At 45.2% G+C, this 23,580-nt stretch overlaps 3 protein-coding genes across 3 annotated transcripts; 2 read left to right on the top strand and 1 right to left on the bottom strand.

The window, feature by feature from the left end:
* Window positions 1-1,186: 1,186 nt before the first annotated feature.
* On the top strand, window positions 1,187-13,671 carry LOC311329128 (vacuolar protein sorting-associated protein 26B-like; the record flags this gene model as incomplete). Its single annotated transcript, XM_084463007.1, has 8 exons — window positions 1,187-1,255; window positions 1,669-1,746; window positions 2,220-2,270; window positions 10,175-10,252; window positions 10,370-10,451; window positions 12,592-12,768; window positions 12,848-12,990; window positions 13,173-13,671. 8 exons carry the CDS (start codon window positions 1,187-1,189, stop codon window positions 13,308-13,310), a joined length of 816 nt encoding a protein of 271 aa, XP_084319133.1. The 3' UTR covers window positions 13,311-13,671.
* Window positions 13,672-14,591: 920 nt separating this feature from the next.
* Window positions 14,592-18,299, bottom strand: LOC311329129 (thymocyte nuclear protein 1-like; the record flags this gene model as incomplete). Its single annotated transcript, XM_084463008.1, has 7 exons — window positions 14,592-14,638; window positions 14,717-14,867; window positions 14,980-15,075; window positions 15,375-15,467; window positions 17,775-17,843; window positions 17,941-18,155; window positions 18,248-18,299. 7 exons carry the CDS (start codon window positions 18,297-18,299, stop codon window positions 14,592-14,594), a joined length of 723 nt encoding a protein of 240 aa, XP_084319134.1.
* Window positions 18,300-18,463: 164 nt separating this feature from the next.
* On the top strand, window positions 18,464-23,073 carry LOC311329130 (isobutyryl-CoA dehydrogenase, mitochondrial-like; the record flags this gene model as incomplete). Its single annotated transcript, XM_084463009.1, has 11 exons — window positions 18,464-18,521; window positions 18,953-19,053; window positions 19,298-19,467; window positions 20,228-20,337; window positions 20,488-20,564; window positions 20,710-20,847; window positions 21,000-21,135; window positions 21,264-21,361; window positions 21,479-21,631; window positions 22,167-22,269; window positions 22,439-23,073. 11 exons carry the CDS (start codon window positions 18,464-18,466, stop codon window positions 22,492-22,494), a joined length of 1,200 nt encoding a protein of 399 aa, XP_084319135.1. The 3' UTR covers window positions 22,495-23,073.
* Between the last annotated feature and the right edge of the window lie 507 nt (window positions 23,074-23,580).

Consider the following 23,580-nt stretch of genomic DNA (forward strand, 5'->3'; position numbering starts at 1 on the left):
CCCTCTCTGCTAACTCTCCGTTCTCATTAACTTGCTGATTTCCCGCCCCCCCCCGGTCGCGTGTGAGAAAGTTTTCCTCCTCCTCCTCCTTCTTCTTCCTCCTCCTTCTTCCTCTTCCCCCTCTTCCTCCTCTTCCTCGTCACGTTTCGTCTGTCTGACCTCGAGATGTTGACCCCCCTCCCCTCGCCGTGTCTCTTCCACCTTTTAAAGGTCTCCCACTAAAATCCTCTCACTCTCTCTCCTCTCTCTCTCTCTGGCTTACCTCTCTCTTTCTCTCTCTCTGTTTTTACCTCTCTCTGTCTTTACCTCTCTCTCTCTCTCTCTCTGTTTTGTTTTTACCTCTCTCTGTCTTTACCTCTCTTTCTCTCCCTGTATTTACCTCCTCCTCTCTCCCTCTTTACCTCTCTTGCTCTCCCTCCCTTTTCTCTTCCCACTTCTATTCCCCTCCTCCTGTTCTTACTCCATCTTCCCTCTCTCCTCCTCCCCCCCGCTCCTCTCTCCATCTGTTGTGTGTTTTCCTCCTGACTTTGAGACGGAGGATAAAACATCTTTATGTTCCTCCATCCCTCCATCCCTCGCTCCATCCCTCCCTCAGGATGGCTGGTTTCTGCCGCGTGCTCGTCCCGGCGCGGGCTGCAGCTGCGGAAGGGGGCCCGCGCATTAAAGAGCACCAGGCCCCCCCTCAGTTATTTGAAGCAATTTCATTTCCTGATTGGCTGATCTGAATGTGATTAAACGGCGTATCAAAGTCGCTCTGTTATTCATTCGTCTTCTCTGGTCACCGCGCCCGGGGCCGACGGCCGTAACGTCGTTAATACCCGTTCTTTCAGGGCATTTCTGAGAGAAAATTGAAAAGGTTTTCCTTTTTTTCCCCCTTTTTTTTTGTAACCGAACCTCATCTAATTGTCTGGACCTTTCTACGTTGGCCTGCAGGAGAGATGTGACCTTAAAGCAGAGAACGTGTGCGATACACATTGATCAGAACGAACATACTGCACCTTTGAGACTGAATAGAAAAGTTACTTTTAAAGGCCAGCCGGTCCAATAATAATATGTGAAGTTTATACGTCTTAACTTTCCAAGCACCGTGCAGGCTGTGTACTCTAGCGAGGAATAGCGCCGCTTTGAGACTGAATACCGTAGCGAGAGAGACAAGAATACAGAAGGCTAAGCTTTGCGAGGAACGATGGCTCCTGATCAAGGCTGTGGATCTACTCAGCGTTCTTTCGAGCGTTCTTTCAACTGTTTTCTGAAGGTACTGAGGGCTCGTAGGCGCCTTTAAAGAAAGAGGAGCACCTCGTCTGTTTTTGGCGCGGCGCGTTCTGTGTTTTTTTTTTTTGAGTCAAGCAGAGGTCTCCGAGACGCCTCAATTAGAAAAGTCAAACTTTGGAACACTTCGCCTGGATCTGCTTCGCTCCGCACAGTGAAATGCTTACTCGCGGCTAACCCCCTCGCAAAAAAGACTATCAACACACCCTAGATTCAGAAATACAGTATTTTAATACATGACATAATATACTGTATGTCATCTATCCAGTCCTCTTCAAACTGCACAGACTGCCGGGGTTAGAGGTCAATGTGAATATGTTGATATGCTGATTCATGTTAATAGTGTACGTTGATTGATGTTTATATTAACCAATCACCCCCCTTCCCTTCTCCCGGCAGAGCGCTGAGACCAGCCACGCCAGTAGCCTGCACTCTTTACCCATCAACCCCTGCAGCGAGAAGTCCCTCCCCTTCAAGGTAACCATTGATACACATCCCACAGTTCACCTCTGCGGTCGCCGGAACGCTCTGGATGTCGCGTCAGTCGCAGAGACCGCTGGTACTGTAGTGCCCTGCTCGAGAACGCGGAGGCGAACAGCAATGGCGGTCGGACTCAGCAGTGCTCCGGCCGCTAGGTTCAGTACCCCCTGCCCTCAGTAAAACCCTCACGTCCTCGTAGAGGAGGGACGAAACTCGGTACCAAAAAAGTCTCGGCCGTATTTCGTTCAGTAAATACAAGTTTGACGCCATCTCGTCAGGCGTCGTGGGAGACTGCGGGATTTGAGCCAGCGGAGTTTATCTACGTCACGCTCTGAGACGTCTCCGGCGGACGCATTTAGACCACCGGCGCGTCCCCTTTCTAAACGGCGTGAGACGGAATGCGGAAAGCCGTCGGCTTCGTGTCCCTCTCTGTTTTTCCCGGCGTCTCCCTCCATTTTGGGGCTCCTTAGAAAGCCCGAGCTGGCTCCGTCAGCCTGACAGATGGGCCTGAGTCCCCCTCAGTCAGGCGACAGGCGGGAAGTTGATCTTTATGAGATCGTCCTGCTTATCTCTGGGGGGGGAGAGAGAGAGGCGGAGTCTAACACGGGCCTTCTCTGGTGGAGCAGAGCAAGAGTGGAAATTGGGTCTGTGTGTGTGTACGCTGTATGTGTGTGTGTGTGTCTCTGTGTGTGTATGTGTGTGTGTGTGTGTGTGTGTGCGCGTGAGTGTCTGCGTGTGTGTGTGTCCTCTTTACTGATCTATATAGAGCAACAGAACCAGCAGGAGAAGTGTATCACAGGAGGAACGCCATGTGACGCACTGCCCCTCACACCCTCTCATATGAAGGGATGGAGGGATGAAGAGAGAGAGGGAGGGAGGGAGAGGGATGGCAAGGGTGTGTGTGTGAGAGAGATGGAGAGTGCGCGAGCGAGACAGAGAGAGGGAGGAGTTCGAGAGGGGAAATGTGAAGAAGGAATCAGCGCATCATCTGACATTGTGTTGGATGACACAGGAGGAGGGGATGAGGGGAGGAGGGGTGCGGAGGGAGAGAGAGAGAGAGGGGGGAGGGGCTCGTCCTGACGTTCCAGAAAACTCGGGCTTTTAAAAATAAGCCGGGGAGCCCACCCGAGACGAAGCCGTGTCACTCCGTGTCCTAGTTCCGGCAAAGACTTCCTGTAGCGAGAGCGTTCGCTATCCCTGCCGCCTGTTTAATTAGCGCCCTCGGATACCTCTGGCTATAAATGTCTATAATGACTTGCTTTTTGTTTTAATGCTTTTAATTTGTCCTGCCTTTTGTTTTAAATGTCTATTATGTCTTGCTTTTTGTTTTAATGCTTTTAATGTCTCATGTAAAGCACCTTGAATTTCCCTGTGGCTGAAATGTGCTATATAAATAAACTTGCCTTGCCTTGCCTTGGCTCCCGCGGTGATCTCCGCTCGGCTCCGCCCGCTCGGCGCGGGCCAGGGAACGGGAACACGGCTCTCTCTCTCTCTCCCTCTCTCTCTCCCTCTCTCTCTCTCTCTCTCTCTCTCTCTCTCTACCTCGCTGTCTCTCTCTCTCTCCCTCTCTCTCTCTCTCTCTCTCTCTCTCTCTCTCTCTCTCTCTCTCTCTCTCTCTCTCTCTCTCTAACTATCTCTCTCTCTCCCTCTCTTTCTCTCTCTCTCTCAGCGCTCCTCGATACGAGCCGGTAGAAACGGAAGCGCGCTCGGGGCATCGAGCGGAGCGGAGAGGAAACGCCGAAGCTCTGCCGTCTGTTTGTTTGTTTCTGACCCCCCCCTCCCCCCCTCTTTCCTTCACACTCCGGGTAACCTCCAGAGGGGGCCCCCCCTGTCCTCTCCTCTGCGTGAGGAGGCAGTAGTGGACGTCACCAGCGGGTGGCCGGTGACCTCACGACCCCGTCACAGACACACAGGAGGTGCAGATAACCTCCGACCTGGTGTTGCTCCGCTGTCTGCCTTCCGCCAACCGTCACTGTCCTGGCAGTCTGAGTACCCAGAAGCCCCCTCTGCAGAGAGAATGTCTGGGAACAAACGATGATATTCACCAGCGGGTAGACACTTAGATTGTGCACGGAGGATGGCTGGCTCTCATGACTGGCTGTTCAAATGCAGCTGGATTTAAAAAGTAAAGCGCTGGCTCCACCCCTGTGCCCATGTTTTGTGGCATTTGACTCCAGACTACCGTCCTGGTAACGTGACAAACTGGACCATGTCCTAGTAACATCACAGACTGTCCCTGTTCTGGTAACATCACAGACTGTCCCTGTTCTGGTAACATCACAGACTGTCCCTGTTCTGGTAACATCACAGACTGTCCCTGTCCTGGTAACATCACAGACTGTCCCTGTTCTGGTAACATCACAGACTGTCCCTCATCTGGTAACATCACAGACTGTCCCTCTTCTGGTAACATCACAGACTGTCCCTCTTCTGGTAACATTACAGACTGCCCTTGTCCTGGTAACATGGTAAATGGTAAATGGACTGCACTTATAGCGCTTTTCCACATTAGCGGCACTCAAAGTGCTTTACAATGGCCTCTCATTCACCCATTCACACACACACTCACACACCAATGGCGGTAGCTGCCATGCAAGGTGCTAACCTGCTCATTGGGAGCAATTTGGGGTTAGGTGTCTTGCTCAAGGACACTTCAACATGTGGACAGTCGGAGCTGGGATTTGAACCGCTGACCCTTCGATCATTGAACGACCCGCTCTACCAACTGAGCTACAGCCGCCCCTAACATGACAGACTGTCCCTCTCCTGGTAACATCACAGACTGTCCCTGTCCTGGTAACATGACAGACTGTCCCTCTTCTGGTAACATCACAGACTGTCCCTCTTCTGGTAACATCACAGACTGCCCTTGTCCTGGTAACATTACAGACTGCCCTTGTCCTGGTAACATCACAGACTGTCCCTCTTCTGGTAACATCACAGACTGTTCCTCTTCTGGTACCAGAAGAGGGACAGTCTGTGATGTTACCAGGACAAGGGCAGTCTGTCATGTTACATGACAGACTGTCAGAAACAACGAGGAACAGTGGAGAATAAGGGCAGCTTGTGCGGCGCGTGGAACCGCTGGCAGCCTGCTGTAGCTCCCTGTCTTTTTCTTTTCTTAACTTCTCTTGGCATTATGCTGCAATTGGTAAATTAGCTAAATCAATGTTCTGCTGTGCATGATAATTAAGGGTTAATCTCCCAAAAACAGACCAACCGGATAAGATTATTACATTACAACATATTTTCTTTTCTGCAAGCAATTTCAAATTGCCTATTTGTCATTTGGCAAGTAGATTAAGAAAGTGTTAATAATTACACTTGTGTAATTATGTAGCCTATGGCTACTACATAATACTAAATATTCAGCTAAAGTATACTAATAGCTTCACATGCTGTACCAACAACAAATTCTACCGACATTGGTCGTGTGGTGGTCATCATTACGTTAAATCCATTAATTGATTATGACTAACGTCTAGCTTGTTAAGCAGGTGGGCAGTCGGCTAATTTAGGCTCAGCTGTTTGGCGCTGTATGAGACTTACCTCACAACAGATACAAATAAATGCAAGTTATAGTTTGGCAACTGAGGCTTAGGGGGCAAACAATACACTTGTTGAGGAGATGTGTGTTGAGGAGATGTGTGTTGAGGAGATGTGTGCTGTGCGCAGTACTGCTCAGCTGCTGCAGCGCGCCTCCGTTTGTGTCCGCTTTGCGCGTTCACGTTGACAACGGAGGTGAGGGAAGGGAGGGGCACGGGTGTGCCGCGGGCACGTGTGGGGGGAGATGACAACACATTTGGGGGCATTATTATTACACACTTTTAATCGAGACTTGATCGATGTCACCATGGGACACAGAGTAGCTACACTGTAAAAAAAAATAAAAAAAATAAAAATAAAACCAACTTTCAAAAAGGCATTTGCCTGGTCCAGAGGGCAAAGGGCAGGTGCTCTAGCACCACCTAGTGTCTATCTGTGCTCGTCCCTGGTCCATACAGTATAATAATACTGACTGGCTGACTGACTAACTGACTGACTGACGGACGATGAGGTGGGTGGAGAGATAAAGTGATAAAGTGAAAGTGTTTGGCTCTCTTCCTTTCTCACCCATCCCTCTCTCTCTCTCTCTTTCTCTCTCTCTCTCTCTCTCTGTGGGCTAGTTCAGAGATAAAGTCTTAGGTTTAATTAGGCATTCCCCTCAGGTCTGGGTTTTGACGATGTGTCAGCGTCCCGGCTTCCTGTTTACTCCCTGACCTCGGCGGGTCGCGACCTCTGGAGAGACGTACTGTCAACGAGGTTCTGGCTCTTACATGGACCTCGGCCCACTGGGCCGCCTTAAGGACCATTCATGTTGTCAGACAAAATGATTACATCAATCAGACAGTTTATGTTGAACTGGTGCCTTGCACCTCTGTTGTTTGCCGTTTGGCGTCCTTAATAGGATTTATTTAACCAGTATTACCCGGAATATGGCCCATGACTTCAAACTCAGACTTGAAATATGTACAGTATTTAACCCAGCTCTAGACTGCGCCCTCCTGGCTTTGGACCACAAACAGCCTCTTTGACTGGCGAATACTGAACCCTCCACCCCTCTCTCTCTCTCTGAGCTAGCGTAGTATGTCCCAGTAGACCGCCTGCATTTCAATGTGACTTTTCGACTTGTTCTCTCCACTTTCCTCCGCCGGTCTTTTGTTGGTGTCGCCGTCTTGCGATATTACGCTCAGAAGTATATCTGTGAGGACCAGCGGGTCGACCGGCAGCGTTTCCTCAGTGGGTATTTGATGAGGGTGTGAGAGCACAAGCCCCGAACAAAGCCAATAACCCCAACCTGAGAGCAGGACACACACACACACTCACACCCGTCTTGTGTGTGTGTGATGGGCAGAGGTCAGAGGGAAAACAGCGAGGGTTCATGCTGAGCTGTCTAACGGTCCGCTTCTCTCTCTCTCTCTCTCTCTCTCTCTCTCTCTCTCTCTCTCTGTCTGCACATTCACACACTCCGCGGTCTTCAGCCCCCCTCTCTCTCTCTCCCCATCTCTTTCCAATTGTCTTTCTCTCTTTGTTTATCGCTTCGTCTTCTCTATCTCTCCCCCTCTCGCTGTCAGTCTCTGTGTCTCTCTCTCTATCTGTCTGTCTGTCTGTCTCTCGCTGTCTCTCTCAGTAGTACTGTCTGGGAGCTCATTATGCAGTAGATGTAGTAGTTCTTAGTTCAGCCTCTCTGCTGCACAGCAGAATTAGATGAGAGGGAGAGAGAGAGAGAGAGAGAGAGAGAGAGAGAGAGATAGATAGACAGATAGATAGATGGATAGATACTCTAGATAGATAGATAGATGGATAGAAAGATACTGTAGATAGATAGATAGATAGATAGAAAGATAGATAGATACTTTAGATAGAGAGATAGATAGATTGATGGATAGATAGATACTATAGATAGATAGATAGATAGATAGATAGATAGATAGATAGATAGATAGATAGATAGATAGATAGATAGATAGATAGATAGATAGATAGATAGATAGATAGATAGATAGATGTCAAGAGAGGGAGAGGGATGGAAATAGATGGAGGGAGGGGTGGAAAGTGAGGGAGAGAGAGGGGCTATAAAGAGAGAGAGAGAGGGGGGGGGGGCTTGTTAGTGGATCTCAGCATGGCTGGTAGCTGAAGTTTCTCATCAACTGTGTGTTTGGCAACTCATATGGCTGTCAGAACAAGGGCATGACTCCCTCAGAACTGGCTGGATATTCTGGGAGCTGGGGGCCATACTGAATACTCTCAGTTGTTTGACCTCTTAGATTTGTATTTATAATGTTATTTATTTAAACATGGTTTAGTCTGTTGAGACATTGGTCTCTTTTAAAAAGACACCCCGTGAACAAGCAAAGGATTACAAAAACAAACAAACAAACAAACAGAGTAGCCCTGTGGTGGCACAGTAGGATTGGCTGTGTTTATGGCTAGAGCTCTGGCCTCGCTTTTAACGGCTCTGTACTACTGTAGTAGGGAAGTAGTGTAGTAGGGTAGTAGTGTAGTAGTATAGTGGTGAAGTAGTATAGTATAGGCAAAGTAGTGTAGTAGTATAGTAGTGTAGTAGTATAGTACTGTAGTATAGTAATGTAGTAATATAGTAGAGTAGTAGTGTAGTAGTATAGTAGAGTTATAGTATAGTAGTATAGTAGTGTAGTAATATAGCAGGGTAGTAGTATAGTAGTATGGTTGTGTAGTACTATAGTAGTGCAGTGGTATAGTAGTATAGTAGTGTAGTAGTGTAAAAGGTTTGTGGTATAGTAGTGTAGTAGTATAATGGTATAGTAGTATAGGAGTGTAGTGGTATAGTGGTGTAGTAGTGTAGTGGTATAATGGTATAGTAGTGTAGTGGTATAGTGGTGTAGTAGTGTAGTGGTATAATGGTATAGTAGTGTAGTGGTATAGTAGTGTAGTAGTATAATGGTATAGTAGTGTAGTAGTTTAATGGTATAGTAGTGTAGTGGTATAGTGGTGTAGTAGTGTAGTGGTATAATGGTATAGTAGTGTAGTGGTATAGTAGTGTAGTAGTATAATGGTATAGTAGTGTAGTGGTATAGTGGTGTAGTAGTGTAGTGGTATAATGGTATAGTAGTGTAGTGGTATAGTAGTGTAGTAGTATAATGGTATAGTAGTGTAGTGGTATAGTGGTGTAGTAGTGTAGTGGTATAATGGTATAGTAGTGTAGTGGTATAGTAGTGTAGTAGTATAATGGTATAGTAGTGTAGTGGTATAGTGGTGTAGTAGTGTAGTGGTATAATGGTATAGTAGTGTAGTGGTATAGTAGTGTAGTAGTACAATGGTATAGTAGTGTAGTGGTATAGTGGTGTAGTAGTGTAGTGGTATAATGGTATAGTAGTGTAGTGGTATAGTAGTGTAGTAGTATAATGGTATAGTAGTGTAGTGGTATAGTGGTGTAGTAGTGTAGTGGTATAATGGTATAGTAGTGTAGTGGTATAGTAGTGTAGTAGTATAATGGTATAGTAGTGTAGTGGTATAGTGGTGTAGTAGTGTAGTGGTATAGTGGTATAGTAGTGTAGTGGTATAGTAGTGTAGTAGTATAATGGTATAGTAGTGTAGTGGTATAGTGTTGTAGTAGTGTAGTGGTATAATGGTATAGTAGTGTAGTGGTATAGTAGTGTAGTAGTATAATGGTATAGTAGTGTAGTGGTATAGTGGTGTAGTAGTTAGTGTAGTGGTATAATGGTATAGTAGTGTAGTGGTATAGGAGTGTAGCAGCTCTCTCTGGTGTTGCTATCTATGGGCTCTTCTCGTCACACCTCTTGTGTCATTGCATGTTAATGCTGGGCTATATGATAATGACATTCGATGTGATTTGATGTGATTAGCAGGCTTACAGTAGCAGCAGTAGGGCTGGGCTGTGTGATGTAGACAGGCCTTCAGGGTGCCTGGCTCCGGTTCGGCGCGGGTCACTATGGTTCTGTCTGGTTCCCTGTGGCTCCCGGTGGCCGCCGTCATGTTTGGTCCGCCCCGGGCTGTCTCTGTCCTGTCTGTCCTCCTCTCCTCTCCTCTCCTCTCCTCTCCTCTCCTCTCCTCTCCTCTCCTCTCCTCTCCTCTCCTCTCCTCTCCTCTCCTCTCCTCTCCTCTCCTCTCCTCTCCTCTCCTCTCCCCTCCTCTCCTCTCCTCTCCTCTCCTCTCCTCTCCTCTCCACCTCCTTTCTACTCGCTCCATCTCTTCTCTTCTCTTCTCTCCTCCTCTCTTCTTCCCCTCCCTACTCCCTCTATCTTCTCTCTCTCCTCTCTTGTCCTTGAAGCAGGTGTAGCCCTCTCCCTTCTCCCTCTTTCTCTTCTCCTCTTACCACCTCTCTCTCCATCCTCCCTCTCTCCCCCGTCTCTCCCTCCTCCCCTCTCTCTCTTCCAGAGCGTCTGACAGTACAAGGTCATGGTGGAGTGGTAGAGAGCTGTACGCAGTAGGGCTGGGTTTAAAAAATCGATTCATCGATTCTGAATCGATTCTGAATCAAATGATTCAGAATCGATTCATGAATCCCAAAATTGATCTTTTATTTAACGAATGAATGAATAAATGAAGGAATGAATAGTTCATTCATTCATTCAATGATTCATTCATTCATTCATTTTTGGAAATCAGGAAAGCAAAGTTGGAGTGTGACTCTAAATGTGTGTGTGTTCTCAAAAGTTGGAGTGTGACTCTAAGTGTGTGCGTGTAAGTGTGTGTGTGTTTAGAAGTTGGAGTGTGACTCTTAAGTGTGTGCATGTACGTGTGTGTGTGTTCGCAAAAGTTGGAGTGTGACTCTAAGTGCGTGCGTGTGTTCAGATGTTGGAGTGTGACTCTAAGTAAGTGTGTGCGTGTGTGTGTGTGTGTGTTGAAGCTGACGTGTGAATTTGTTCCTGTGTTGTGTTTGTAGGAGTCCGGGAGGGAGGAGGTCCTGACACTGCAGCTCAGGGAGAGGGATGAGCTTATCCTCACGCTGCAAACAGAACTGGTGAGACACACACACACTCACACGCACACACACACTCACACGCACACAAACGCTGGTCACCCCACATCACTTTCAGCGTGACAACGGGCCACGTCCCCAAATCATTTTGTTTCCCAGGTTTGTGGGATGTCCTCCATGCCATGGTCCAGAGCAGTAGGGAGGCAGTCCTCCTCCGACTGGTGCTTTAGCAGCTCTGGGGGTAGGAGAGTGTGTCACCAGTAGAGGGCGCCACTCCTCACAGACGCCTGGAGCAGCACACTGATCACTGGGTGGTGTTAGTCTGGGGTTGGTTTGGAACACCTTGCTCTCTTCTCATTCTGTTGACTTGATGTAATCTCTCCTTCTCTTATTTTCTCCTTCCCTCCCTCCCTCCCTTTCTCTCTCTCTCTCTCTCTCTCTCTCTCTCTCTCACTCTCTGTCACTATGTCTCTCTCTCTCTCTCTCTCTCTCTCTCTCTCTCTCGTCAAGAAGCTTCATTGGCATGACGTTTCATAATGTTGCCAAAGCAGAAAAAGAAAAGAAAGAAAAAAAAGAAAAATTATACTTAATAAATAATGATAATAATAATAATAATACAAAAACGTGAATAATAAACAGTATCTCTTTTTCTCTCTCTTTCTCTCAAACTTATAAAAAGCTGAGCAAGCCCTTACTATAGGTATAAATAATAATATATACACACATATATATATATATATATATACACACACATATATATATATATATATATATATATATATATAGACACATATATATATATAGACACATATATATATATATATATATATATATATATTTATATATAATATGAAACAAAGGAAAAAACTTGGCTCTGAATGTTTATTCTCCTCTGCAACATTCCAAGGCAGCTTAATAGATCAGCGAGAGATTAAAGACTTTTCAATCCCTATCAGAAGTCTGGAAAAAACATTCAAATGATTATATAATGCTGTTTTCTATCTTGTTTTTATCAGAAATCCATGCTACCTAAAATAGTCCTAAATCTGGATCCAGGGGAGTCTGTAGTGAGAGCCTTCATTTTACATCCAGTGCACCTGTAGAACGCCACATACGTGTGCATAGATGAAGTGTAATGTGGTGCTTGATATTTTGCCTCTGAGGCCTGGTATTGCGTAACGTCTGTTTCCTGTAACGCGAGGCGCACCACGCTGGGAGCAGCCAATGCCAGTCTAGCCACGGGGAATGAGCCCATTTGGCATCTTTTTGTTTGCTCATTATGATCCAGGTACCATCTTCCTCTCCCTCTCTCTCCCTCTCTCTCCCTCTCTCCCCCTCTCTCTCTCTCCCTCCCTCTCCCTCTCTCCCTCTCTCCTCTTAGAGATGAGAATTTGATATCAAGATTATAGTGATCAAAACACTATGCACTTTGCATAAACATTAAAATAATATGTCTTGGAGACTGTTGCTCGCTTTGGTTGATGCTGGACAGTATTTACAGTGAGTTTTTCAAAGCGCAGCAATGAAACACGGTTTTAATGATTTTATTGTAATAAATGTAATTTTATCTCGGTTTAACTCTCACTCTCTCTCTCCCTCTATCTCTACCCCTGTGTCCTCTCTCCCTCTATCTCTGTCCTCTCTCCCTCTATCTGTTCTCTCCCTCTATCTCTCTCCTCTCTCCCTCTATCTCTCTGTCCTCTCTCCCTCTATTTGTCCTCTCCCTCTCTCTCTCCTCTCTCCCTCCATCTGTGTCCTCTCTCCTTCTGTCTCTATATTCTCTCTCTTGCTCCCTCGCTTCCTCCTCCCTCCCTCCCTCCTATCCATCTCCCTCCTCCCTCCTTCTCCCTATCCTCTGTCTCCATGTCCCCTCTCCCTCTCTCTCTCTCTCTCTCTGTCTCCATGTCCCCTCTCCCTCTCTCTCTCTCTCTCCCTCCCTCTCTGTCTCCATGTCCCCTCTCCCTCCCTCTCTCTCTCTCTCTCTGTCTCCATGTCCCCTCTCTCTCTCTCTCTCTCTCTCTCTCTCTGTCTCCATGTCCCCTCTCCCTCTCTCTCTCTCTCTCCCTCCCTCTCTGTCTCCATGTCCCCTCTCCCTCTCTCTCTCTCTCTCTCTCTCTCTCTGTCTCCATGTCCCCTCTCCCTCTCTCTCTCTCCCTCTCTCTCTCTCCCTCCCTCTCTGTCTCCATGTCCCCTCTCCCTCCCTCTCTCTCTCTCTCTCTCTCTCTCCCTCCCTCTCTGTCTCCATGTCCCCTCTCCCTCTCTCTCTCTCCCTCTCTCTCTCTCCCTCCCTCTCTGTCTCCATGTCCCCTCTCTCTCTCTCTCTCTCTCTCCTCATTGCCCAGCCCGCGCTCGTAGATATGGTATACCATATTTATACCCAGAATACCACCTGAAAGATGTTATTGTGGGTAAAATCTACTTCCTGCTGGTGAGGATTAAGATCAAGCACATGGAGATTGACATCATCAAACGGGAGACAACAGGCACCGGCCCTAGTGTTTACCATGAAAACGATACCATTGCCAAGTATGAAATCATGGATGGGGCACCAGTCAGAGGTAGGTAACAGTGGAAGATGATGATTTAGAGTCGGTCGGTCATTGCCCTGCCTTACTCTTTGGTTGTTTTGGGTTTTAGGAGAATCAATTCCCATCAGGTTATTCCTGGCCGGCTATGAGATGACCCCCACCATGCGAGATATCAACAAGAAGTTCTCAGTCCGTTACTACCTTAACCTTGTGCTGATTGATGAGGAGGAGAGGCGCTACTTCAAACAGCAGGTAGAGCATGGAGGATTCTGATGACCAGTTTTGATTAGTTTTAGTTGTGCATGCAAGGTGACAAGGATGGAATTTTCAAATGACATCTCTAACAGTGATAAGATGATACTTAGCATTTTTACAAACAAGTGATTGAAACCTAGCCATATGAGGAAGCTCATGGTCACTCCCAACTCTTACAGGAAATCACACTGTGGAGGAAAGGTGACGTTGTGAGGAAGAGTATGTCCCACCAGGCCACCATTGGTGTCCAGCGGTTCGAAGGCTCGGCTAGTTCAGAGAGTGCCCTGGAGCAAGCGGCCAGGGAAGACAGTGGCTAAAGCTGCCTTCCTCCATTCTCCTCACAAAAGACTGGCGTCTGCTGAGGAGTAGTGCAGGCACTTGTCAGCTCACATTATCACTGTTGAACCAGCCATCTGTTTATTACAGCTGCTGGATAAAGGGAGAGAGGGAGGATGAAGGGACACTGGATATATACACATGAACAATGAAAAAGAGAAGCCTGCATGTGGCATTACAGATGGATTTTGGCTGCAGGCCGTCTTCATCAACACACTTCTCCAATAAAAGTTAAGCCAAACACATATTTAGACCTTCCCTGTGTGGAAACTAAAACAAGAATATTATACTGCCCTTTTATCCATTATCTTCAATCAACTCTAATTTGTCACAAAATGCAATTATAACCTTTGCTTTCTGTATGAATGATTCTAACATAGTACATAACACTGTACGACCGTACTGTACGACCGTAGGGAATTACAATCATGAGACATGATGCATTTTCAACATTCCATGCCCAATCTAATGCATTCCTGGCATTTGGCATAATGGTTCAGAAGAACGATGAAAGTATACAGTATGTTATATGTTTGCAGTGATGTTTTCTTTGCTTCTAATTCTTGTGTCAGTCATTCGGTCTCCTATTGTTGATAGGGATTAGGTATTATCCTATACATTTTATGTCCTGTAAATAAGAGCAGCTATTGATTCTCTTACTCATGCCCCTCTTATGTACATTGATTAGCATTACAGTAGTCTGTTCCCCAAAATCAGTTATAATTACACGCTTTACCTCAGCATTCCTAGTGTTAGCAGAGGCAAGGGTACAGTATAGTGTGCTTGCGTTTGAGGTCTGATAGTAGTCTTCTAAATCTTCCACATTTTTAGAGACTTGAAATGTTGTGCCTATAAGTGTAACTAGCAAATGAAATCCTCTTGCGACTAACACATTTTCTTGTTTTAACCTAAAAGATCAATTTGTCTATTCTTTGTGCTCTGCAAATTACTAATCCTGTCCCTAAAACGTAAATAAATTGATGCCAAATTCTCCATTTAAAGTCTCTGCATTGTCTTTCCTATATGAAATGGTGGATGGTTGTGAGCTGCTTTAAGGTATATATCTAAAACCTGACTACTTCTCCTGATAACTATTGCGAACAGTCATAGAATTATGAACCGTAATAATGACAACATAATGACAACTCAATGACATGTCTTTAATACTGTATAGACTTTGGCATAAAAATAAACATTTTAATAGTCTCAATCCAAATCGCAATCACATCCACGTCCATCTCCATGTCATCTAGTCCAAAATATCACAACGGATCTTTGTTCTCCAAACTCAGTACAAAATCAAATTCCTCTGAAAGAAAGAGACCGAAAGGGGAATTAAATGAGGAAAATGGTTTCAGTGGAAATGTTCTGTGTGATCTCATCTCACCAGTAGTCAGGCGTTGGACGGACAGTCTTGCCCTCGTGAAGAGTGCCATGTCCTTCAGGGGCCCTCCTTTTGCCTTGTGCTGCTGGTGGTATTTCTTCAGCTCAGACAGAGGGATAAAGCGCTTCATCATCCTCTGATAGTGGACGTCCACCTGACAGACAAACACAAACAAGATGGTAGAAAACCAAGACAGTCTTCAGCAAAGGAATTGTTGATGTCTGACGTAACAAACAATGACTTATACAATATTACCCCATTCTTACCATACTCCATTTGGGGTTATCTGGCTTGCTGGATGCATCATAATGGACATCCTTTTTGTCAAACTGAGTGTGGTCCACGTATGCCTCCTTTACAACCTAGGACAGACCAAGCAGGTGAGAGCCTATTACTAGGTCAGGGTCAGGTCCACTGGGTCAGGTCCACGGGCCGCCCAAACATAGTCGGACTGCTCATTAACTTCCCTTCATTTTTTGGACTATGATTATGCAAAAACTACCAAACTGATTTTTATGAAACTCGGTGAAGGGGAACATGGGCCACCTTAGAACCCATTCAATTTTGCAGATCCTTTACAACCTAGGACAGACCAAGCAGGTGAGAGCCTATTACTAGCTCCTACAGTGTGTGAACTACCAATTGGAAGAAAGAGGCTCACTTTCATTATCCCAGCTATCCCAGGCTCCTTACAGTTGCTGTGGTAAAAGAATGCCTGCTGATCCTCTTTCATGTCCCTCATGAAGTTGCGTGCCTGCAAAATATATTATTGCTTTATTTCAGCAGGAGTCAAATTGAGGCAAACTATTGCAAGTGAGCCATGCATTAGGGTACACGAATGTGCACAATAAATAGCAAATGCAAATATATAAGGTATTAAAGTACAAATAGGCCTACAATATGTATATTTACTGATGGATAAACGACTAGAAATGGTGCTCAGTGAGCACAGACCTCCGCCCCTGAATGCATTTCGTGGCTCTGTGCACGGCAAAATTGAATGGGTTCTAAATTGGCCCATGCTTAACGCCTCCACTGAGTTTCATGAAAAACAGTCTGGTAGTTTTTGTGTAGTCCTAGTCCAAAAAATGAATGGAGGTGAATGGCCATCTGGGCCGAGTATGGGCAGCAGGTGGACCCGCCCCGTGATTCGCTGGGGCAGAAATAAAAATGACTGGAGGTGAATGGGTGGCTGTATTTGGTCAGCTCTCTGGCGCCCCCCTCAGGTCAAAGCCGGTGGGGGGGAAGTGGGATGCACTCTGGGTTAGCACACCCTGATCCAAACCCCAGTGAGAGCCTATGTTGGCTCTAGCCCCAACACAGGGAGCTGGCTTCATTCAAAGTTTCCGGCCTGTGATTCAGATCTGCTCAAAAATGTTATGGGTTCTAAGGTGGCCCATGATACACCCCACCCAACCTGTGATTCGGATCCACTCCAAAATTTAAAGGACATGGCCAAGATTTTGGGAAATATGCTTGTTTTCCATCTTCCCTGGGGTTAGACAAGCAGTATGAAGCATTTTCAACTCTGTGCGTGCAATATGGAGTGGCGAGACCTGGACCAATTAGCCTAGCTTAGCGCCATTCACTGGTACCAGGTTAGGCCAATTAGCCTACTTTCCAAATGTCAAAAAAGCTCCGGATCCTTTGGAAACCTATGGAACGACCCGTGATACCCTGGCCTCGACTGCCTGTTATTACAGCTCTTTACAACACACGGAACCATATTTCTAAAGTTATGGACGGTGTATCTAGATACGAGCTAGTCTACTGTAGCATCCAACTATGTGCGAGCTGATGATATTCACTTCGCTCGTTGGAACGCACGTTTGTTTACCTCGATACCTAGCTAGTCACAATGCTACGCGTTTGGAGTGATGCGTGTAATCCCTACGCCTGGTTCTAAAAAAAATAGTTCTGAGTATTTCTGCTTAGAAAACAAAAATGTTTAATTAAAAATTGTGATCATACACACATTAAAAACTCTAAACAGAATAGTTTTGGAGTTGTACTGGGGGGTTATTTCGTGACATTTGGAAAGTAGGCTAATCGGCCTAACCTGGTACCAGTGAATGCCGCTAAGCTAGGCTAATCGGTCCAGGTCTCGCCACTCCATATTGCACGCAGAGTTGAAAATGCTTCATACTGCTTTTCTAACCCCAGGGAAGATGGAAAACAAGCGTATTTCCCAAAATATTGGCCATGTCCTTTAAGAGGTAACAAGTTGGCCCATGCTACACCCCGCCACCAAGTTTTATGGAATAGCATGTGCCAACTTTTTTTTTTTTTTTCCAACACCAAATTTTGGAGCGGATCGGAATCACGGGTCAGGTCCACGGGCCGCCCAAACATAGTCGGACTGCTCATTAACTTCCCTTCATTTTTTGGACTATGATTATGCAAAAACTACCAAACTGATTTTTATGAAACTCGGTGAAGGGGTGTAACATGGGCCACCTTAGAACCCATTCAATTTTGCAGATCCCAATCATGGGCCAGATCCACAAATGAAAATAAAACTTAGAATGAATCCAGCTCCCTGTGTGGGTGTGCTAGAGACAGGGTTTGGACTGGGGTGTATGGGGAGAGAGCCAGGAGTGCACCGCACTCCCCCCCGGCTGGCTGCGATCCGTGGGGGGCGCCATAGAGCTGTTCTAATACAGCCACCCATTCACCTCCAGTAATTTTTATCTCGCCCCAGTGAATCACAAGCCACCCAAACACGGCCTGAACGGCTATTCACCTCCATTCATTTTTTGGACTAGGACTACACAAAAACTACCAGACTGCTTTTCATGAAACTTGGTGGAGGGGTGTAGCATGGGCCAATTTAGAACCCATTCAATTTTGACTTGCACAGAGCCACAAAATGCATTCAGGGGTGGAGGTCTGTGCTCTCTGAGCACCATTTCTAATTTAGTAATAAAGGCTTGTAAGGCTAAGACATCAAGTACTGTACTTAGCAAGAATGGGTTGAAGTGAAAACAAAGGAAAATACATCTAGACTATCATTAATACACTGTCAGGGAAAGCTGTCTCATTGAAAACCATTATCCGGTACCTGATAGTTCCTGACACCATCCCAGCACCCGGTTTGGTTAGGAAGTGCCTTTAGTTCCTCAATCCCAAACTGCAATAGAAACCAACATACCTGCTTCAACACACCAAGTGGACGACCCGATGATGATGAGAATGTGCAAGTGCATTTTACACTGTGGTGATTATACCTTCACATCTATGCCATTTTCAAACCGGCTCTCGGGCTCTGACTTCATCAGCCAGTGACAGTACTGAGGGCAGCTAGGTGGTTCTTCACCCTTTGTGTTGTCCTTCTCCGCAGACTTCTCGAGAATTGATGCCTTCCTTTTACCACCGACTTCCGGGCCAACCTCCACTTCCACAGGTGAGTCCTCACCCTGGGCATATTTCTGAACATCACTCCCTAAACAGAATAAACAATCACCCAATTGTGTTTCCTGAATCAATATTAGACTATTATCAGTGCATGCACAGATCAAATGTATGTGATCTTACTGGGCTTTCCAGTTCTTGAACGCCCAGTACGGGCCCTTTTTTTAGGTGCCATGCCTGAAATGGGTTTTGAGAGACATCAATAGCCAACAGCCAAAGGTCTCATCACAGTTCCTCAATAATCCCAGCCCTCATAAACAAACACATGCAATATATCCATTAATTAAATACATTTGACATACCCTCTCAGCCAATATCAATTGCGGTGTGTCGTTATCGATGCCTCAGCCTCAACTGGAACTGGAGACTGGCCCGCGGAAAACAAATCGGATGTGCTGTAGGAGCTAGCCTAAGAACTTCCATAAGAAGTTCTTGCCGCATCGCAGGTTTGTGTTTTTGGACAGGGTGGATCACTATCCGCTTAGACCGGAAACCACAATTGCAAAGCAAATAGGCCCCAAGCCAGTTGCTCCCCGATGAGAGCCCGGTGATTAGAGGCTACATTGGAGACTCCTCTCCACCACTCAGAGACAAGGTTGTGCATCCCACCCCCTTCCTGAAGTGACTGCCCCCAATCTTACCTGACCTCTAAGGTGTAATACAATGTTAGAAGAGATTTGTTGTGGTATTTATTATTTGTTGTGACATACTGTAGGTGATTAATTCCTCAAGATACCCACCGTGCAAAGATAATAGGTTATGTTACAACTGTGACACCATTAGGCCCTGTCCAACTGTGTGACTGTAAACTTGATCTCTCCCCTGCAGCTGCTCATCGGCTCACAGATGAACAAAAGGAGTTTCAGAAGGTGGCGTTTGACTTCGCAGCCAATGAAATGGCTCCTTACATGGCCGAGTGGGACCAAAAAGTATGTCTGTTGCAGTCCTTCAGTGCTGGGATGGCAATGTTGGTGTTTGTCATGACACTAGTTTGCACCATTTTTAATCAGATACAGCACACACACACACACAAACACACTACACACAACATACAACATCAAGACAATTAATAAAGTAATACACACATTTCAAACAGCTAAAAAAAGAACAATCATCAACTAACAGCAGAGGTTAATTGTCAGTTGAAGGTGACAGTTCTCTTTTATTGTTCAGGAAATCTTCCCGGTGGAGACAATGCAGAAGGCTGCACAGCTGGGATTCGGAGGCAGCTATGTGCAGCCGGAGGTGGGAGGCTCAGGTCTATCTCGTCTGGATACATCAGTCATCTTTGAGGCCTTATCCACAGGCTGTGTCAGCACCACTGCCTACATCAGCATACACAAGTAAGCCTGACTGTTTATTGTCCTATTTGCTGCGACTATGCTGTTTCTTGGAACTCGATTTAGGCTTGAGCTCTACTCCCTTGTAGAGGGGATTTGGAATGCAAAGAATATGGTGCCAAGTTTGGATGCAGTTGATGTTCAAATCCCGGATCCTCCTGTCCACGTGTCCTTGGGCAAGACACTGAACCGCAAATTGCTCCCAATGAGCAGGATAGCACCTTTCATGGCCTCCACCACCATTGGTGTGCCAATGTGAGTGTGAATGGGTGAATGAGAGGCCATTGTAAATCGCTTTGGATAAAAGCGTGTGCAGTCCGAACTGCCCATTGACGTCAGGACAGCAGAGTCGTTACCCATCTTTCGTCGCAGGCTCAAAACTCATCTCTTCAAGAAGTACTACCACAATCATCCCTCTTAAGCACCTATTGTATTTTAGATTGCTATTCTTGCACTTTGCCTTCAGCACTAGATTTTGCTCTTAGTCACTTGTTTTATAAAGGAAATGCACTTGTGAGTTCTGGCAAGTGGTAGTACATTGGCTTTTCCTACGTTTAATGCAAGTTGCTTTGGATAAAAGCGTCAGCTAAATGACTGTAATGTAATAATGTAAATGTAATGTTGTCTGCACAGATTCTGTCTGACACCAGTGCTACCTGCCCCTGGACCTCCCTAGGGGAGACCCCAAATCTACTGTAGTCCCGCATGGGGTCCCTGATCCTAGTGATGTTTCTCCAATGAATGCTCCTTCTTTCCTGTGCAGCATGTGTGCCTGGATGATTGACACCTTTGGAAACACTGAGCAGAGGGAGAAGTACTGCCCTGATCTCTGCACCATGGACAAGTTTGCCTCCTATTGTCTTACTGAACCAGGCAAGGCTCTGTTAGTTCTAGTCTAGGTCTTTCTGTGTGTTTTCTTTATGTCTTTAAGTCTGTGTGTTATTATGTCTTGTCTTTCTGTGTGTGGTCTGGCACCCGATGAGTTCTTGATGCAACTATGTTTCTTTGTTTGTGTGATTCTAGGAAGTGGAAGTGATGCTGCATCCTTACTCACTAACGCACAGTTGAAAGGAGACTGCTATATTCTGAATGGCTCTAAGGTACATTTGCTCAGATTTGCATTATTTTAGTTGTAATGTTTGTTTAAAAAGTTTTCCCTCAGTGTGTGTGTGTGTGCGTGTGTGCGTGTGTGCGTGCGTGCGTGCGTGTGTGTGTGTGTGTGTGTGTGTGTGTATCCTGTTGCAGGCCTTCATTAGTGGTGGTGGAGACACAGATGTATATATAGTAATGTGTCGAACGGGAGGAAAGGGCCCAAAGGGCATCTCTTGCCTTGTAGTGGAGAAAGGAACTCCGGGACTGAGCTTTGGCAAGAAGGAGAAGAAGGTACTTACCATTTACATATGTATTTTTATGAAACACAGAATATCTCAGCCATGTCCACTAGGTGGTGGAGCTGAGCCATGTATTTGGTCTAAATCAGGGAATGCAATGATTCTTTTAACAGACTGAAGTTCTTTTTTTTTTTTTATCTCAAGATGGGATGGAACTCTCAGCCAACCAGAGCAGTGATATTTGAGGACTGTGTCATACCAGTGGCCAATCGGCTGGGCCAAGAGGGACAGGGATTTAATATGGCCATGAAAGGCCTGAATGGTGGCAGGATCAACATTGGTGAGGATTTAGTTAATCACTTCTTCGTTATAGGGCTTTATTTATGTATTTATTTATTTTACTACAGTATAGATTTTGAAGCAAACCCAATGTTGTCTAATACATTGTACTGTGACTTCTCACTGCAGCTTCCTGTTCTCTTGGGGCGGCTCATGCATGTGTGCAGCTCGCGAGGGATCACCTATTAGTGCGTAAGCAGTTTGGTGAGACACTTTCCAACAACCAGGTACACGGCCCTTTCACCAAAGAAATTAGTCTCTTCTAAAATGTTTGTTCCATTCTGTGTGTGGTTGGACTTGATACTGTATAATAGCTGACTTGTACCCTTGATGTGTTCTTGTAGTTCCTGCAGTTTAAACTGGCTGAGATGGCCACTAGTTTGGTTGCGTCCCGTCTGTTGGTGCGCCAGGCTGCTGTGGCGCTGCAGGAGAACAGGTCTGACGCTGTGGCCCTCTGCTCCATGGCCAAACTGTTTGTCACAGATGAGTGCTTTAATGTAAGTTACCGCCTGCAGCCGTCTTTCAGAAGTCAATGTGACTTATAAAATACAATTACAACGGTACTGTAGGTACTTTGATTATTGGGGTGCAACAGGCTCACTTATCTGACACTGAAGCCGGTAGTGAGGAAGGCTACTCTGTTGGATTGGATTACCATAAACATCATCCCCTCCAGGGGTTTTGAGCTCTATTGCCATCAATTTGATGAGCCTGAGTAGGAAATTAACATGCATGAGATTTGCACATTGCGCATGCATTTTTTGCATTGTATACTGTATATCATTCTACACATTTGTGTGATTAGTGTGATGAAGATGTGTTTCTGTTTTAACACCCCCCCTTATAGGACATAAAACATTGATAGATTGATTGGTTGATTGATTTCCACTGAGAGAAATTGCTCAAACAATTATGTAGATTAAATCGTATCAGTGTGCATTCTATGAAGGATTTTAGTTCTGCCTTGTTAAATTGGATTGATGTGGTTCTCAAGCTGAACACATGCAGTTCATGTTTGTCATTCCTCAACAGATTTGCAACCAGGCTCTCCAGATGCATGGAGGATATGGCTACCTAAAAGACTACGCAGTTCAGCAGTTTGTAAGGGACATCAGGGTGCATCAGATATTGGAGGGTAAGTGTTTAAAATACAATGTCCACTCCAGTAATCTCTGTAATAATGGCAGTGTTATTTCTGCTTATTTTGAATAGCAGGTCCGTTTGGGAGGCTCTTCTTGACCACTACCATTGACATAGTAAGTACCTCTAACTTTCCATGTCTCTCCCTCTCTCTCTTTGTTCAGGAACAAATGAAGTGATGCGGATGATCATCTCCAGAAGTCTTTTGATGGACTTGTGATGAATGCTATTCCATAACCTCCCTAACTGGACTTTATCTTGACTCGGATGGTGATGACCACTTTGGTGATGACCACTTTTCCTGTGAGCTGTTTGTCTATGACTGGTTTCCTCTAAACTAGTGTAACTGATGACATAGTTGTGAGATAACTTTAGGCTACTGCAGTCATCCTCTGTGTTTATGGTATTATATCATGTTACGTAAATATGCATTTAGTTTTTAAAAGTTTTTTTTTATTTTTTATGAGAGCTACTTATTGAGATTAAGGCATAATTTGCCCCAGACATGCAAGGTCTCTTTCCTCACTGGTGTATTCTATGACTACAGATGTGTTTGATACTGTAATATAGCATTGGGATGAAGAATGTCAGGCTGTTGTACAGCAGAAAAAAAACATTTTTATCACATCATGTCAGTGCTGAAATCAACTAAATTTAAATTTAAATTTATCTGTCCAGGACAAAGTGGCCTTCCTTGTATTTAATGTTTGCGATTTTCCTTGGTTTGGTGACTACAGATTATGCAGTCTTTTTTGTAGACTGAAAGACAAATTAAAATGTTGAATGCACACAGGCAGGTAGGCTGACAAAGTAGTTCCATGATATATTGTACTATGTATGGTACTCAAATGACATACCATCCAGTCATTGTCAATTACACTCCAAATAAAAGTTTTGTCTGTTCCACTTGCCCAAACAGTTTTTAAGATGCACTTAGCCTACGTATACTGGTACAGTAGTTAGAAGATGTAAGGAAGTCTTAGAAAAGATCATTTACAGGCTTGTTTCAAACAGATACAAGATCTTGTTAAGGGCAGCCCTTATAGAAATTATTACTGTTTCAACATGTTAAACATGTTTATTAGAAAAGATGTAGCCACAAAGTAATGGCATAATGAAACATAACTCATAAATCTCAAATCCTTTGAACATGGACACTCCACACAATGGATAAAATATAGGCTACATTCCAAATACTTTTTAAATGTACTGTATTAATAACCTCTCAGTATACAGTACATGTATCACTGTATGTGATAAAACCACAGGAACATTGGATTATATAAGAAGTTATTATTACAATAGA

The sequence above is a fragment of the Borostomias antarcticus genome, assembly GCF_949987555.1.
Source record: "Borostomias antarcticus genome assembly, contig: scaffold_60, whole genome shotgun sequence".
Taxonomy (NCBI): Eukaryota; Metazoa; Chordata; class Actinopteri; order Stomiiformes; family Stomiidae; genus Borostomias; species Borostomias antarcticus.